This window comes from Hypanus sabinus, chromosome 14, assembly GCF_030144855.1.
Source record: "Hypanus sabinus isolate sHypSab1 chromosome 14, sHypSab1.hap1, whole genome shotgun sequence".
Taxonomy (NCBI): domain Eukaryota; kingdom Metazoa; phylum Chordata; class Chondrichthyes; order Myliobatiformes; family Dasyatidae; genus Hypanus; species Hypanus sabinus.
Genome location: NC_082719.1, coordinates 1,619,028 through 1,636,680, shown reverse-complemented (window position 1 = coordinate 1,636,680; position 17,653 = coordinate 1,619,028). Strand labels below are relative to the sequence as shown.

General features: G+C 41.4%; 1 protein-coding gene across 3 annotated transcripts in view; it reads left to right on the top strand.

The window, feature by feature from the left end:
- ptpn13 (protein tyrosine phosphatase non-receptor type 13) overlaps positions 1 to 17,653 on the top strand; it is a 303,931-nt gene that overhangs the window by 65,091 nt on the left and 221,187 nt on the right. For all 3 annotated transcript variants that reach the window (XM_059988683.1, XM_059988682.1, XM_059988681.1), the window contains exons 5-6: positions 10,095 to 10,280; positions 12,152 to 12,230. In XM_059988683.1, coding sequence (XP_059844666.1) covers positions 10,095 to 10,280; positions 12,152 to 12,230 — 265 coding nt within the window. The remainder of the gene's footprint in view (positions 1 to 10,094; positions 10,281 to 12,151; positions 12,231 to 17,653) is intronic.

The following is a 17,653-nucleotide window of genomic DNA, read 5'->3' as shown; positions in this document are numbered from 1 at the left end:
CAACAGAGTTAGTCAGTTTTTCAATGTTCGTCGTCAGCCGGGTCAGTCTGTCCGTGAACTCCCTGTCGGTTACCTCCATACGCTCCAGTATTTGTTTTTTTCTTTACTTTTAAGTTCTCCTGCGTGAAAGCCAACAGCTGTCCATCGTTTTAAGTTTTTCTAGTCTGTAACTACACAAACGCGCACTTTTATGACGAGATTCGACACCAAACATGTTGCTTGATTTCGGTAGAAGTGTCCTGCGCATGCGCAGGAGGAGGAGATTTGCCGAAATCTCCGTTTCAATGTGGACAGAGATATTTTCAAAAACCCATAGTTTTTAACGCGAAACCGGCATTTTCAAAATTATCTGGTCTAGTGTGGACGTAGCCTTAGTACCCACCCAGCCAAAGGCATCCCTCTTTTAAGAAACATTTAAGTGTGAATGTGCAGGGGTGATGGCTTCATATACCAAGAAGGAACAGGAAATGCATAGAGGGATTAGATAGGATTTCACAGGACTGAGCTAACAAAGTTCTAATAAACTGGCAGATATTGAGAGTAATGAGGAATAACCTATAGTTAAATGCAATGTAAACTTCAGAAATATATCATTGTAATCTTAGAGCATGACTGATCAGAGAGGATAGTAATGGATTCAACTTCAGGGCCCACGTTAGGGAAAGGTGGGTGTTTATCTTGCGTATTGGGAACAGCAGGGAGACAAATGGAGGCCATTTTATCAGAGGTGATAAGCTTTAAAGTGAACTAATCTGATTTTAACTTGGAAAAGGATGAAGCTAGCATCTGCAGCAGGTCACCAGTTCAGAAAATGACAACCATACTCGCTATACTGTGATAAGAGGCGTAATTGTAAATGAAGAGGTTTATTTCAAACTCAACCAACAAAATATAATTTGAGTACTTGCTTGGTTCAAAGTCTAAGTTGGTGAACCTAATAATAGATGACTGCTTATTGACACAGTCTGACAGAGAGACAGTCTATACTTGGAAATGGATTATGATTCTGCAACTATGCAGGAAACGAGTTTTTTTGGTGGATGGTAACCACAGGATACTCAAATTAAAGATAAAATGAGCTTCAAAAATACCAAGAACTGTGTCACAGATATTGCAAAGGGCAGCTTCAGACTGGGGTACAGGGGTTGAATTTTCATTAAGCAGCTTATAAGATGAAAGGAGCTGAGGGAAATTCTGTGATACCTGTCAGGAAAGGACAGATAGGAAAAATGTGTTTTTTTAGTCTGGGGTGTATCCATGCTTAGAACTCTTGAGCTTATTGTTAATAGTTTAGGGCTAAACGAGCAAACAAAAAAGCTGGAAGAAAATATTACATCTTCTGGTTTAATATATTTACTACAGAAAAATGCCCCAAGGAACATGACAAGAATGCATTATAGAAACAGATACCAAGTAAAGAAGATGAATTAAGCCGGAAAGACAGATTGTAAAAATTACTTCAGATAATTTTTATTTTAGAAGGGTGAAAGTGACGCAAGGGCGAATGGTATAGAAGGGAGAAGAAAGGATGTGATGAGTACCTCTCTGCTCCTGGCCCACAGCTCCACATTGATGCTGGGGTTTCAATTGCCAGATGATGCTTCTGTCTGGAATGTGCAGTGGCCACTTTTAGCAATACTCTCATGGAATGAAGCATTTGCTGTGGATAGATTCATGGGGATGAGATCAAGCAGGCTTGCTCCTCATGTTAATTTTCTGGCCTGAGCAACTTTGGCCTTCGGGATGAGTCAGCAATGGTGTTACCCAGGTAGCATGGTGATAGATCTGGCAGCTTTCCAGTCCGTTGTACATTCTGTACACCGATTCACCAACTGAGGGAGGATGGTAGTCGGTAAGCCAGGAGAGGTTTCCTTTGCATGTTTGACTTGATACCATGAAACCCTATGGGCTTTGAAGTTGATACACAAGCTTACCATGGGGCTACTGCTTCCTGCCTGTGTACAGTATCTCTGTGCCAGCTGGTTTGGTATGTTTGCCCTCAGGTGGGGCAGGGCTTTTAATGGAGAAGATTGACACTTTGTACTGTTATTGAACCTGATTCTGAGGTATTATTTTATGAGCACAGGTGAGATCTGAGCCCAAGCTGATGTCACATATATGGTACAGTTTAATCTTTTCTCTGTTTTAACAGAGTAGTTTGGATTCAACAGGGTAGTGTGCTGGACTGCCCGATGTTGAAGGGCGATTAAGAGAGATCCACATTGCTGTATCTTGATTGTGAAAGTTAACTGTTGTCATGATGGAAGTAGGTAGTGTTGGTCATGGACTTGACCCCCACCGCCCCAACTGCTGGACGTCAGCAGGAATGATCTGCTACCTCTAGGTTCCCCAGTCTACTCACCCATCCCAAAAGCTATGGCCAATGCATAGCTTGGACATGAACTACTGAGGGTCCCCATTTCCAGCAAGCTCGAAATACCTTGGCTTTTGGATATAGCCTCGCCATCTACCAACGCTGTCAAAAAAAAATAGAACAAACTTTCCTTTCCCATGTAATCTGCAGGCCTAGGGATTCTCATTCAAATCAGTAGGGCCTCCATTTTTATGGCAAGGTGGCTAGTGTAGGACTGATCAAACGATTTCCACAGTGTAACATTGTGAAATGCAGAGTATTTCATGGCATTGTTAGACTTCATGCATTGGCATCTTTCACTTGCCACATCCAGTTTTATTTAGAGTTTACTTGGGAACTGAAAGATGCTGATAGGACTTATCAGAACCAATGGCCAATGCCATCTTCATTTTGCCTAAAGTGTAGCTTGAAAGGCCAGTGCAGAAATAAATAGCAAAGTTCAAAGTAAAAATTATCAGAGTACATGTATGTCTTCACATAAAATCCTGAGGTTCTTTTTCTGTGAGCATACTTAGCAAATCTATAAAACAGGAACTGTAAACAGAATCTGTAAATTGTAAACATCAGGAGCTGTAAACAAACTGCAAATGCAGATATGAATAAATAGCCACAGATAACAAGCATGAAATAACAATATAAAAGAGTCTTTAAATGTGTAGTTCAAGAGCCTGATGATTGAGGGGTGTCAACTGTTCTTGAACCTGGTGGTGTGAGTCCTGAGGCACGACGGCAGCAGTGAGAAAAGAGCCTGGCCTGGGTGGTGAGGATCTCTGATGATGGATGCTGCTTTCAAGGCAACATTTCATGTGGATGTGCTCAGTGGTTGGGAGGGTTTTACCTGTGACGTACTGGGCCGGATCCACTACCTTTAGTTGGATTTTCCACTCAAGGGCATTGGAGTTCCCATACTAGGCTGTAATGCAGCCAGTCAGCACTGTCTTTCTTTATTCCAGACATTATTATTAAACCTTCAGTAAGACGAGCAATATTCCAGTGCTTCAACCAACATAGCAATGTCGGTGTTTGGCGCTGATTCCTGTTGTTATCTTCCCCTTGATCATAAATCTAGTTTGAGCAGCTTAAGCAGTGCCAGCAGTGAAGGGTATTATTTCATTGTTGTTTCTCATGCATCCTTTCCATTCAATCAGCAACATCAAATTATCAAGCAATAATGCTTTTGTATTATAAAGTATTTCCATAGCTGATACATTGTCAACCTCCACCGCCTTCTTGCCAAACAAAAGCCATGCAAGAGCCCATTCCTAAGCTACCATATGTGGATGACTGTGCCTCTCCCTCTCCCCCTCCCCCTTGCGGATCTTGTACCGCGAGCAAATCTGTTGGCTCGAGCACTTCCATCAGTGCTGCCTCTGCCCCATCATGGGTATCAGATGGCAGGATCGAGTCTCCAACAGTGAGTCATGGGGAAGGCTCAACCTCCAAACGTTGAAGCCACTTTGTTGCACAGGCAGCTCTCCTGGCCAGGCCATGTGTCTCACGTGTCTCCAGGTTACCGAAAGCTGTGCTCCATAGAGAGATCATGGCAAGAGAGATTGTTGGTGCCTTGTGCAAGAAGTACAAAGACCAACTTAAGCATCAGCTCTCTCAAGCAAATATCGAGGTCAGTGAGTGGCTTGTGACAGAGACCGCTGGAGAACACTGATCCCACAAAGCAGCCAAGAATTTTGAGGAATCCAGAGAGCAACTGCTGAAGAGAAGAGGGGACGCAGGAAGGATCCTACCACCCAAGCGCCCACATCCCAGCTGTTACCATGTCCCCACTGCTTCACAGTCTGCAGACCCAGAATTGGCATCTACAGTCACCAACGATCATGCTGTTGTTCTTGAGGACTCTTCTTCACTCATGATCTTTGCAAGTGAAGAACCAGCCATCATCGTCATCACATTGTCAACCAGAGTTGTCTAATGTCATCATTGTAATCATACCTTCCAGGTTGGTCTTGTGTTGAGAATCTTTCAGTTGAAACTGGCTTAATCTAGATATAATGGTGTAATTGAAGGTTTTTCCCTCTGTGCATTCAGGCAAAGATTACAATGCACTATCATGCTTTGATTTTAAAGAAGTATTTGGTTGCTACCAAGTTTTGCAGTAAGGCAGAGGAGTTTAATTCTTACTATAACTGAATGGATCAAAAGTACTCTTTTTGTAATTAAGTTTTGTCCATCTTGGCCACATGTGTAAGTGATTACATTTCAGTGATTTTGTATGAATGTTTTTAATTTAAACGTGGATAAAAGGAGAAACAAAACAATTGTCAGTTTTGTTCCACCATTAAATATCCTGTGAAGCAATATAAATATTGTCACTTTTACTTGCTTACTGCTATACTGAATTTTGTATACGTCAACCTCTCTACTAATAGCCATTAACTACAAAACAATGACTTTAGAAATTAGTGTTGAATTATGAATAATGTTTACTGCTCAAAGTGGAGAGTTGTAAACCAAGCAGATTTCTTTTGGTACAATAGCAAATATAACACAAGGTTTCTAAACAAAAACACTTTTGTGTTCAATTTATATATACAGTAGTTCTAGCTTTTCAACCATGCTTGATGTTGCTGCTGACATGGTATATGACAAAGAAATATAGTGAAGGATTGCTTTAATTATAAAACACTTGCTTGTGAATTCAGATTGTAAGACATCTTGGATGAGTTCCATTCTTAACTACTTCTCCTTCTCTGCCACCGCTCTAACCTCACCACCTCTACCGCCATCTATCCCTTGCCCACATACCCCCGCCCCTGTTGTTATGTGGCATGAGTACATTGTAATACAAACAAGAACTGCAAGTTACACTACTATGTATACAAGTAGTACAAAAAGAATTTTAAAAAAACAGAGATTTACATGGGTTCAACCTCCATACAGATATCTGATGGCAGAGGGGATGAAGCTGCTCCTGAAACGTTGAGTGTGTGCCTTTAGCCATTTTGTGCCATGATGAAACTCCATCATGGCAGAAAATGGCTGAAGGCACACACTCATCAGAGAAACCTCAACATCAGAGAAACTGACACAGTTTGGTGACTTTTCTGATGTACTGCATTTTGTGCCATGATGGAGTTTCCTCAACATCGGAGAAACTGACACAGATTGGTGACTTTTCTGATGTACTGTATTTGCATTTAGTGTGCTAGGTTGACCCTGAGCTTCTATTTGCTTGCCTTGTTAAATTCTCAATCTCGTTCCTACTTTGACCGATCTGCCAGTGGCCTTCAGCCGCTGTTCTAATGAGGTCCAATGTAAGCTTGGGGGTTCAACAGTTTTTTGGAATCCACTTTCACTGTATCAGACCTGGCTAGTTTTATTGTTGCTTATCCATCTAGAATTTTAACTTGCTTTTCTCTTTCACTGTCTGATCTGCTGGGCATTTCCTAAAGCTCTGACATGTATTTTGCAGTTTTCACATTTTTTTTCTTTGCTTTTTCTTTCTAAGTTTCATCTTTTTCACTAACGTTCCCCATTAATTTACCAACCATATGGCTTTATCATCTTCGGTTGTCCATCGGAATCCGATGACGATATCCACTCCCTTAGCGGTGAGATCTTTGATGACTATACAGTCCCATCCTGGACCCACAAGTTCTATTGCAGATGGGACATGTATATGTGGTAGTGGTGGTAGTTATGGCAACCGTGGCTGCATTTCTCCTGGCTCTCTTCTGCTGTCTTCTGATTGTTCTTTCCATCTCCAGAATACGAACACCGTCCCTACAAAGCTGTCGCCAAGTGCTACGGTCAGCAGCAACATCCTCCAGGTACTCAGGTCTGATCTTGCACTTCCTTAAAGCATTCTTCACCTGATCCTTATAGCGCTTCTTCGGCCCTCCAGCTGAGCGTCGACCATGATGTAGCTGGCCGTATAACACTCTGCAGGGTAGCCGACATGGGGCAACGTTATCATGTGCCCCAGCCACTGCAGCTGATGCTGGGTCATGGTCTCAATACTTCTGCCGTTGGTCTTTATAAGTATTTCAGTGTGAGGTCACGCCAAGTAATTCCCAGGATGCACTGAAGGCAGCTTATGTGGAAGTGCTCCAAGGACTTGATGTGATGGCTGTAGGTTACCCAAACTTCACCGCCATAAAGGAGGGTGGTGACACAGACCGCTTGGTATACAGCGACCTTTGTGGAGGGACGAAGGCTCCTGTTCTGAAAGACTCTACACTGAAGTCTCCCAAAGGCAGCTGATGCCTGTTTAATGTGGCTCTGGATGTCGTTGTCAATCCTCAGAGAGAATGCTGTCCCAGCTATGAGTAAATAGCCCCACTGCCTTGTGGTAAGTCTGTTGAGACAAGGCTAAGGGAGCACGCCCTGACAGAAAAGCAATGCGCTGGCGGTGCGTGATAGGCGGGCCTTAACGGACCAAGGACCCGGCAGCCTCCTGCAGCCAAGATGTGGGACCGGTTGTCCTGGGTTCACCCTTGTCACCGGGATTTACCTCATCATGGTGAAGATAGTGATACTGGGGATGGCGCACTCCCTGTGGCACCTGTGGCTTTATCAACAGTTTAACACTAAGGCAAAGCTTGTGTCACACAATCAGGAAGATTGCTTTCCTTGTATCAGTCTCTCAACCCATCCTCTGCAACTTAAACTAACTCCATTTTCTTGTGATGCATTTTCTTGAGGGCACTCGCAATTTTTACAAAGGAACACAGTAGAATCTATGAAAGAACACACACAAGATGGACAAATAACAAAAGAGATCTACTACAAAAGATCAACTAGCAAATACAAAAGAATAATAATAATAAATAATTAATAAATATTGAGAACATGAGTTGAAGAGTCCTTGACAGTCCATAGTTTGTGTTCAGTTCAGTGCTGGGTTGAGTGAAGTTGAGTAAAATCATTCCACCTGGTTCAAGAACCTGATGGTTGAGGGGTAATAACTTCTCCTGAACCAGGTGGTATGGGTCCCAAGGCCCCTTTACCTCCTTCCTGATGGCAGCATTGAGAAGAGAACGTCGCCTGGATGACGGGGGTCCTTGATCAATGCTGCTTTCCTGCGATAGTCTTCTATGTAAATGTGCTCAATGTTGGGGAGTCCTGACAAAGAGTCTTTAAGCTGACATGTTAATTTAGTTTTACTTTCCATGGATGCTGACCTGCTGAGTGTTTTCAGCAGTTCATGTTTTTATTTTGAATTTCCAGTGCTTGCAGTTTTTGAGATGTCTACATTGGGAAAGCCATGTAACATATACAAGAACTCGAAATCTGCTGTTTAGATGTTAAACCAATAATACTGACATACTTAAAAATAAAGTATTCTTTGATTTCAGTCTTTCCTCACAATGAAATTGAATACACAGTAGGCTTGATTTTTCTAGAATTTCAAGGAGTTTGTAAGTTACGTGCCACCAGGCTCACTCCTTCTATTCTGCCACTATAAGACTCTTGAATGGGTGTCTTGTATGATAAAGTTGAACTCTTCATCTCACATCCTACTCATTATGGTTCTTGGATCTTATTTGTCTACCTTCAGAAGTTTCTTCTGAAGATTTGGGAGGGGGGGAAACAAGTTGGCATTGGAAATTGAAATACTTGTGGGGAGTATTGAGGAATAGAATGGTCTCTGGAGGCAGCAGGTCAGGTCAATAAGGTAGTTAAGAAGCCATTATGAATCAGAACCAGAATCAAAGTCAGGTTTAATATCACCGTCATATGTCGTGAAATTTGTTAACTTAGCAGTACATTGCAATACATGATAAAAAAATCAATTGGAGTATATACGTGTGTGTGTGTGTGTGTGTGTGTATTAAACAGTTAAAATAAATATAGAGCAAAAACAAATAATAAAAAGTTGTGGGGTAGTGTTCATGGGTTCAACCCCCATTTAGAAATCAGATGGTAGACTAGATTATGGAATGTGTCATTAGCCGTGTCATAGAATACAAAAGGAGACTTTATACACCTTTAGAAAGCATTAGTTAGACCATAGCTGAAGTACTATGTGCAGTACTGGTTGCCACAATATAGAAAGGACATGATATCACTGGGGAGTTTGAAGAGGAGCTTCATCAGGATGGAAAGTTTTATTTATGAGGAGAATCTGGAGAGGCTGGGTTTATTTTCCTTGGAGTGAAAAAGGCTGAGATGGGACATTATATGCAAATCATAATAAGAATACTTCCCACATTGCTGAAGTGTCTAAAATCAGAGGGTGTTGGTTAAAGGTAAGGGGCTGGATCTTTAGAGGGGATTGGAAGATTTTGTTCACCCAGAGGATGGTTAATATCTAGAATGTGCTGCTTGAGGAGGTGCTGTAGGTAACGACTTTCACAATATTTATTAAATAATTTGACAAATACTTGAAATGCCAAGTCACAGATGACCATGGGCTAAATGATGAAAAAGAAGATTAATAAAGATTGGTATTTAATAGTTGGCACAGAACAAGGTGCATTTATGAGCCTGCTTCTTTGTTGAATGAATCTGTGCCTATATAGTTATAAATAATTTAAAAATACAAAGTATCATATTAAGTACAATGTACTATTAGAAAGAAATCTATCTAACACCACTATCTGTAATTAAAACGATATTGGAAGTAAACTTATCTTTAAAAAAATCCACAATATTAAATTTTTGCTAAGTTTTTAAACTCAAGGTGTCAATACATTTTTATCAATTTGGTCCTGTTTGCTATACCTTCTTAAAATCTTTTTCTTTAGCGGGTTCCCCACTTGTAGCCAGTTTTATTTCTTAGGGTTGGCTGCTTGTCAAGCAAGGAACACCCAGAAGCCCAGGAGCAGCTAGGACCTTAACACTAGTGTTTGGTGGGGTGAACTGGTTTTAGTTCCCTGTTCTGGAGGGGATGGAAGATCTGATCATGGATAGTGATCAGACGGCAAGCAGGGAAGTTTACTAAGCTGGGAAGAGATATTCATATTGCCTGTTGTAAAATCATTTCCACAATGCATTTCACAATTCTTACAAGAAGTAAGTGGACCCCTTGTGACTTTATTAGTCCAACATTTTTTTAATGAGTATCACTGTGGAAATAATAAACTGATCACCAACTCTTTCTAATTTAATTAATTGGATCTGACATTCATTTTTGGAAGTCTATTTTGTCATATTCTTGTAGCTAGAATCATAATTCACTTATTTTGGAGTTATAGATTCTGATCCCTATAATAAAGAGCACAGCTGTGATCAATTCTCATTAACAAAAGTAATTTGCCTGTGAGTGTCTTCTCATCAAGTTGTCTAATAAGCATTTTGGCTTCTTATTACCTAGTTTGTAATTCATTATCAAATGCCTGACAGGAGTCAGAATTTTAAGTTGTGCAAGAAAGGAGATTGGGTGACTAAGTTCAAAGGATAATGAAGTATGGCTTGGAAAATGACAGATAAAAGGAACACAGCACAAATTTATGGGTTTTGAAATTGTTTCCTCGTGGTCCAAGAAGTTCTCCGAAATTTGTAGTAGGTTACGGCCATCATAAAAAAACAAAGTTGCTCTTGTTGATGGGATTGTTTTATAATTCACCTTTATAAAATTTCCCCTGCATACTTTTCTAAATAGAAGAGCTCATTCCTTTTTTCCATAACCTCCCTGGCAGTGAAGCAGCATGCTTGAAATTCCTCGTGTCTATTGAACTAATACTCTTCAGATTTGAACTGTGCTCTTTTTAAAAAAAAGAAATGCAACTGTATTAATCTACAGTTTTTCTGATTTTTGTAGCCAATAAAACTTGGGGAACACCTGAATAGCATATTATTAAATATGTGTGAAGACCTGATGTGCACAAGAGTTTCAATGAGAACCATTCTCGATGCTTGCAGTGCTCATATCCACAATAGCAGCTGTGAACCAGCTTTCTCTTACGTCAAGCAGCTGGTTAAACTTGTCTTGGGAAGTTTAACTACTGTAAGTACATTAATGACATTCTGTTATTTTGTACATTTCATCATTAAAATCTCTTGACCTTGCACTCACCTTCTTAAAAATGTGTTTGTGAAAAGTCAGATATAAATTTCTTAACACAAGAGACAGCAGATGCTGAACTATGAAACAATATGCAAAGTGCCAGAGGAACTTTGGGAACTTTGGGCAGATGAAGGGCCTTGTCTGAAAATGTTAACCGTACATTTTCCTCCATAGATGTTGCCTGGCCCACTGTATTTCTCCAGTGGTTTCTGTGTTGTTTGATATAAAAATGTTCTCTATTTTAACTTCCTTTAACCATTTTCTCCTGCTGGCTGGAGTGATGGAAAACAATGACTATCGGATGATTCACTTCTCAGTGCCCCTCAGGGTGATGCTCAATTTCCTCCCCAAGTTTCAGTATGAATAGTCCATCAGCAAAATGGACATGCTCTTCACTGGAAAGAGTTCCAAGAAAAACTGAGGCTATAACATTAACTATTGTATACTTCTGACTTTAGAAGAGCCTTTAATTCTGGGCTCCAAGATAGACTATGGAGAATTCTTTTCAAATTTAGCTCCCTTCAGTTATTGGTCTTCAGTCTACACCTGCTGTATGTTGTTGTGATTCTAACCATTTCATTCACCGCTGACCCATCCCAGTACAGCCTGATGTCAGGCAGAGCTATCTCATCATTTCAGCCTTGAGTTTCCTTTCTCATCTCCGTATTGCACTTCATTTCCAATGAGCTTTCCATTGGAGTGTACAGGTGGAATGAATGGGAAGAATTGCCTCCACTCTGGAACAAAGTTAATGCAGCATGAGTCTTCCATCAGCCGTGTGCGGGCAACATTTTTAAAAAGACACAAGCTTGGAACCTGAGTCATCATTAACACAGTGACTGAAATGAATGGGTCACTGATCCTATTCCAACTTTCCCTTGCTGCATCACACCACTCCCCTGACAATAAACATACACAAGATCCTGCAAACCAAGATCACTTTCCAAAGATTGGAAGCCTCGTTTCTATGAATGCAGACAGTAGGTGCTTCAAACACTGAAATAGTATAGTTAAGACATCTTAGCAAAATCCTCCAAATAACAAATCATCCTGGTCCAATCTTCTCAGCATCAAGGCTTAATTATCCTCAGCCAGCAACAATGGGCGGGTCATATTATCCTCATAGTTCCCACTAAACTCCTGAAGTGTTCATCTATAAGAGTAAGATTTCCATTAGGAGATTGTTCGAACATGTTTCCAACGACTGATGTGATGACATTGGAGTACCTGGTCCATGACTGCTCAAAATGGTAAATGAGCATCTGAGCATCTCAAGTGAGGATCACCTGGAGGTTGGGTGAAGCAACGGAAACTGAGCTCAGATAATTTCAAACAACCCACGTAGCTATACCGCCAGGCACCTCATCCCTCACCTGTAATAGAATATACATATTCTATGTAGAGCTCTTCAGACACCTCAGAATCTGCAGAAATAGTGTGACAGCAAGATATCCTTGACCTTAAGGGTCTACTGGGGGGGGGGGGGGGAGATAAGATTAATGAAACTACACTTCTTTAAAAACCACGGTTAGTCTCAAAGATGTTTAATGATGGAGTGTATTCCAACGCAACATATGGAGAACGTATTCAATGAGAAACATCAGTGATTTTATTGGTGTGTTGGTTGCTTTTATTCTTTCCTTCCCACTGTGTTGCCTTTTAAGACACTGGGTATTAGTTTAATGATAAGAAACATGAATCTTCACTTTCCATAATAACCCAATTTTATTATGGATATTTAACAAATCTAAGTTACAACTGATCAAAGAGAAAATGAACTTTACTGAAGTGTAATTTTTTATATGTTGTAGCTTATTCAGCATCCAGTCAGCAAGTTGGATCGTAACCAGGAAATTCGGGATCGACTAAGGGGCAAGGGTTTTCCATCAGGTGAGTTGGCATAAAGCTCAGCTATTGAAAATGTTTAAGAAGAAGGCTTGAGTGCTGCAGCCAACACAGAATATGCTGCTGAGAAAACGCAGTGTTCTTCAGCAGCAAGATGACGTGGTAACTCAAGAATTGAATTAGCTTTTGGGCATGAATTGTGCTTAACATGACATGTAGCTGTCTTCTTCCCTGAGGCAGTGGGCACTGACTGCCATATTGGATGGAGCATTTAATAAGTTTCAAATTATTGAGCCCTGCACTGGTAGTTGGATCTAATAGTAAAATTGTCAGCCTCTTGAATTCCCATATACAGTAGCAAATTGTAAAAGTCAGGAAACTCATGGGAAGAGCACTATTTAAAAGAATTATCTTATCTCACCCAGCTACTGGTTTGTTCTGATGTATTACATTTCACCTTTTTTATTGTTGATCATTTTCTTATTAGAAAACTAAATTGAATGTTCCCGGTTGAACATTTTGCAGCTGACTGTAGTGACCATATGAATACTCTGCCCAGGGCAGAGGTATGGTGCTGCTCACATTTAGCTGAAAATATCAGTCATCATCACCACCACCATTATTATGTGCCATGTTGTATGACATGGGTGATCATGGTGACCATGAATGTTCTGGGAAACTTTTTCTACAAAGTGGTTTGCCTTTGCCTTCTGGGCAGTGTCTTTACAAGATGGGTGACCCCAGCCATTATCAGTACTCTTCAGAGATTGTCTGCTTGACATTAGTGCTCGCACAGCCACAACCAGTACATCGTGGCTTACCTGCCTGAGTACTCCTGAGAAATGGATCATAGTTGCTTCAGCTAGGGAGAGAGAATCTAGAACACAGAACGGTACAGAATAGGAGCAGGTCCTTCGGCCCTTGATGATGTGCCACACTAATTATATGCCTGACTAAACAACTCCCTTCTGCCTACAGAATGTCCATTTTTCTCCATTCTCTGAGCATTCACACACCTATCTAAGAACCTCATAATGCCTCTATCATGCTTGCCACCACAACCCAAGTGCAATCCAGTCTCCCATAACTCTGTGTGAAAAGAAAACTTGCTCCATATATCTCCTCAGTGATGAACTTCCATTTCTTTGTATTAGATGCAATGCCTTGATTTGGTCTGGTGGCCTGTCGCACTTGGATGTGTAATAGTGAAGTAAGATCGGGCGATAATGCAGCCCGTCTAATGCAAATCACATACCTGATCAGTCAATTGCATTATAACCAATTTGCATTACAGTAGAACAGCTTGTAAATGAAACGGAGGCCAATGTTTGACTCCTATACAGACTTAGCCTGCCTCCTATACAGGCATAAGTAGCTTTCTTTGTCATTTTCAGGATCAACATACAGAAGAGACTGGATGTATAGGTGGCCTCGCATTAGCTGTCTGCCCTTGCTTGTTTTTGGCTTTTTTATCAGTGAGGAACAAAGAATATTAGTGGGGATGGCCTCAGAGAAGATCGTGTTGTGGTACTTGAAGATTCTTCAAGAAGTTTTCAACTTTAATTTGCAAATCAAAGCTGAGACAGTCATTGAGCTAGTGATTGCCCACCGATCCTTGTGCATAGCAATTTTTATAGCAATCTCCTGGTTTAGTTGTATTAGCATATCCAATCGGTCTACAGTTGCGTATCACAAGTACATCCCTCACTATTGTTTCTACCCATTGACTTAATTATGTTCTAATCCACATCTCTTAGCTACCTCTCATTAACACACCATTGTCTTCTACATTCTTAAGATTTCATTCTCCTACTAAATTGGATACATGCATACCAAATAGCAAACTCAGACTACATAATCTACATCAAAGCTGACTACATAGTTTTGGTTACACAGCAAACAATGCAACTTTTATACTCCAATATATCCCCTCTTTGAGACCCATAGGGACTCACACCGAGAAAGAAGACTAAGAGTCCGCGCAATGCTCCAATAAGCTCAAGCACTTATTCCCAAATCTCGGGTTAAACTATAATTTTCTGTGCCAAGACCTCAAAGTATTCTCTTCCTGTTACCCTGGGCTGCTGAGCCAAAAACCTGTCTCTTTGTACCTGAGACAGGAAAAAAAACTCAGAAGCCCTTACAATCTACCCCCACACTGTCGTTTTGCTCTTGTTCATCCTGCAGGTGTTGTAGGCTGTAACAATACATTTTTGGTGTGTCTTTCTCCGCTAAGCTTGCTTCAGTAATTGCCACAAGCATCAGAAATTGTTTGGTTGCAGCACACACTACAAGAGGCTTGAGACGAGGAAGAAAACAGCACAGCACAAGCGCACAGCTCAACAATACAATACTGACAGTTATTGCCATTTTAGTCAGCCATGCTCCCCATCCTCCGAGTCTACTTTCTAACCAATCAAATAACTGATGTCTGAACCCTGCATTCTGTTTAACTTCCTTTCTTAGACTTTTCAACTTATACATTGCCTTAGTAAACGATCCTTCTGGACTAGTGTTATTTCATATAAAAGTACAGCACTTCTCTCCAAACATTATTCTGTGCGCATACCTTGCACTGTGACAAGACAAAGTCCACTGAAGCCTGTAAATAAGGTGACCAAAAACCATCCTTCTTTATTTTCTTTATCACTTTCCCCCTTTGCACAATGGTTAATCCCATGCGCTTCTGAAATCAATCGTCAGTAGAGGGGTGGGCGCTACCAACAAACCATCTTCCATGCTCCACAAGCCTTCCGGGTTCTGCTTGGCCCCCTTTCCTCTCCACATTGTCTGTTCTGCCAAAGTTGCCTTACCTTGTATTTCAATTAGGCTCTCTACCTCAGGTTCTGGAGCTAGGCTTACCTGGGGGGCAATGACAGCTGATGTACATCCAGACGCTTTTCTGGCTGCCTCGTCCGCAGCTTGATTTCCCTTTGTTATTACATCGTTTCCTTTTTTATGTGCCTGGCATTTTACTATAGCCAATGCTTTAGGTTTCATCATGGCCTTTATTAAGTCTAGAATTTGCTGACAATGTTGTATGGGATCGCCACTGCTTTTTTTAAAACCTCTGTTTCCACACTGCCCCGAACAAATGGCATACTCCATGAGCATATGCCGAATCAGTATAGATGTCTACTTTCTCATCTTCCATCATTTCACACACAGCTGTAAGGGCTTTGATTTCCGCTAGTTGGGCGGAACACAGTTGGGGACAGGATCCGTCCTAATAATCTTATAGCTCGACTGATCCTGCTGCACTACTGAGAACCCTGCGTGATTTCCATCATAATCCCTATAACAAGAGCCATCTACGAACAGAACCTTTTTATCTGCATCCTCTAGTGGTTCTGACCTTAAATCTGCTCTCAATTTGGCAAATGCCATCGTCTTCCCTACACAATCATGGGGCTCTCCTTCATAGCCCAAAGGGACAAAATCGGCTATATTACTGGTAGTGCATCTCTGTATAGTTATGTCTGGAAATGTCAATAGCATCTGATACGCTGCTATCCTGGCTGGCGTAGGCACAAATTTCCCTCTTTCCAGCAATTCTGCTACTTTATGGGGTGTGTACAGAGTCACAGGATAGCCCAGGGTTACCAATGATGCCTTTTCATATGTATAGTACAGCGCCGCCAATCCCTGATAACAGGATGGATACCCCTGAGCCACCTCATCTAGTCTTGTACTGTAGTATGCTATCGGCTGCTTTGCTTTTCCTGTGCCTGTCTCTTGTGTTAGAACCGTTGTGACATAACCCTCCTGTCGGTTGGATACATACAAATGAAAAACCTTCTCGTAGTCAGGCAGAGCTAATGCTGGTGCTGACTGCAATTCCTGCTTAATAGTATTGAAAGCTATCTCCGCCTCTTCATTCCACCGTAAGCCGTTCTTCAAATTTGTATGTCCTGCTTCTTTCATTAACTTTCTCAAAGGTGCCACAATCTCAGCATATTCTCCTATCCAATCTGAGCTGTACCCTGCCATTCCCAAAAACGTCATCATCTGCCCTACTGTCTGGGGTTTTGGGGCCTTAGTTATTGCCTCAATCTGATCTGGTGCTATCGCCTTCACTCCCTTGGATATTACCCTGCCTAAGTATTCCACTTGCTGCGTGCAAAATTGCAGTTTCTTTTTGGATACTTTATGTCCTCCGTGCGCCAGCTTCTCTAACAGAGTTATAGTGTCCTGCTCACACTGTTCCTTACTGTGGGAGCAAATCAATAGGTCATCCACATACTGTAACAATGTACTTTCCAATGGTATGCCCTCTAGGTCTGCCTTCAACACCTGATTAAAAATGTTTAAATGTTTAAATCCTTGCAGCGTTCTGGTATAGGTATACTGAGCACCTCTGTAAGCAAATACAAACAGATACTGACACTGGTCAGCCAGAGAAATGCTGAAGAAAGCCGAACACAAATCAATCACTGAAAAGTAACTTGCTTCTGGTGGAACATTAGTCAAAAACGTGTGTGGGTTGGGGACTACCGCTGGCCAGTCCTCTACCACATCATTTACCGCTCACAATTCATGCACCAATCTCCACTTAGATTTATCTGCTTTTAAGACCGGCAGCAACGGGGTATTGCATGGACTGTTTGTTCTTTTAAGCACTCCTATTTCAAGCAACCCCTGCACTGTTGATGCTATTCCCTCTTCTGCTTCTGGTCTTAGAGGGTATTGTGGTCTCCTAGGTGGAATTGCTTTTTTCAGCTTTATTTCCACCGGACTAGCTGTTTTTATTTTCCCTACGTCCATGTCATGCTGTGACCACAGAATAGATGGCAACTCATCTAACCTTCTCTCTTTCTGCTGGCCTCTTTCCTTTCCCAGCAATGGCAGGTGTGGTTGGGGAGTTATTTTGACACCTCTCACTGTCCTTACCATATCTACACTTACCATTATTTTAATGCAATTGTTGTCTTCTGATATCCACACCTCTGGCGTGATTTTCCTCGACACTGTTACGGTTTCAGCACTCTTAACTAAGGGTCCTAAGTCTTTAGACTGATATCCCTTGTTTACCAACAACGTTACGTGGGGTGCAGCCTCCGGTATCCTGTACCATTTTTCTAAAAAGGCGTTCCACTTAACTTGTAAAACTGCCCCTTGCTTTCCAATTATCACAGCCTCCCCTTCCAGGTGCTGTTGGGTACATGCCTCCAGGTGCCATCTCTCCTCTAACTCCCTGTTCTGAGTCTCGTCAAAAATCACTGTACAATGTAGCTCAGATTTGGGCATTACAGCCCTGGGTAATATAGCCTGCACGCCCTTTTTCCATTTTTCCCAGGTTTCCTGAATCTGATCTGCAATGTCTCCTATCCAAAAGACATTAGCCTTCTTGTCTTCTCACACTATCAATTGAGCCCCTACTCTTTCCACACTCAGCCCATTTCTGGTGCATTCTAATTTTAATTCCAGTTTCAATAACAGTTTCAATTTGCCTAACAAATTAATCGGAG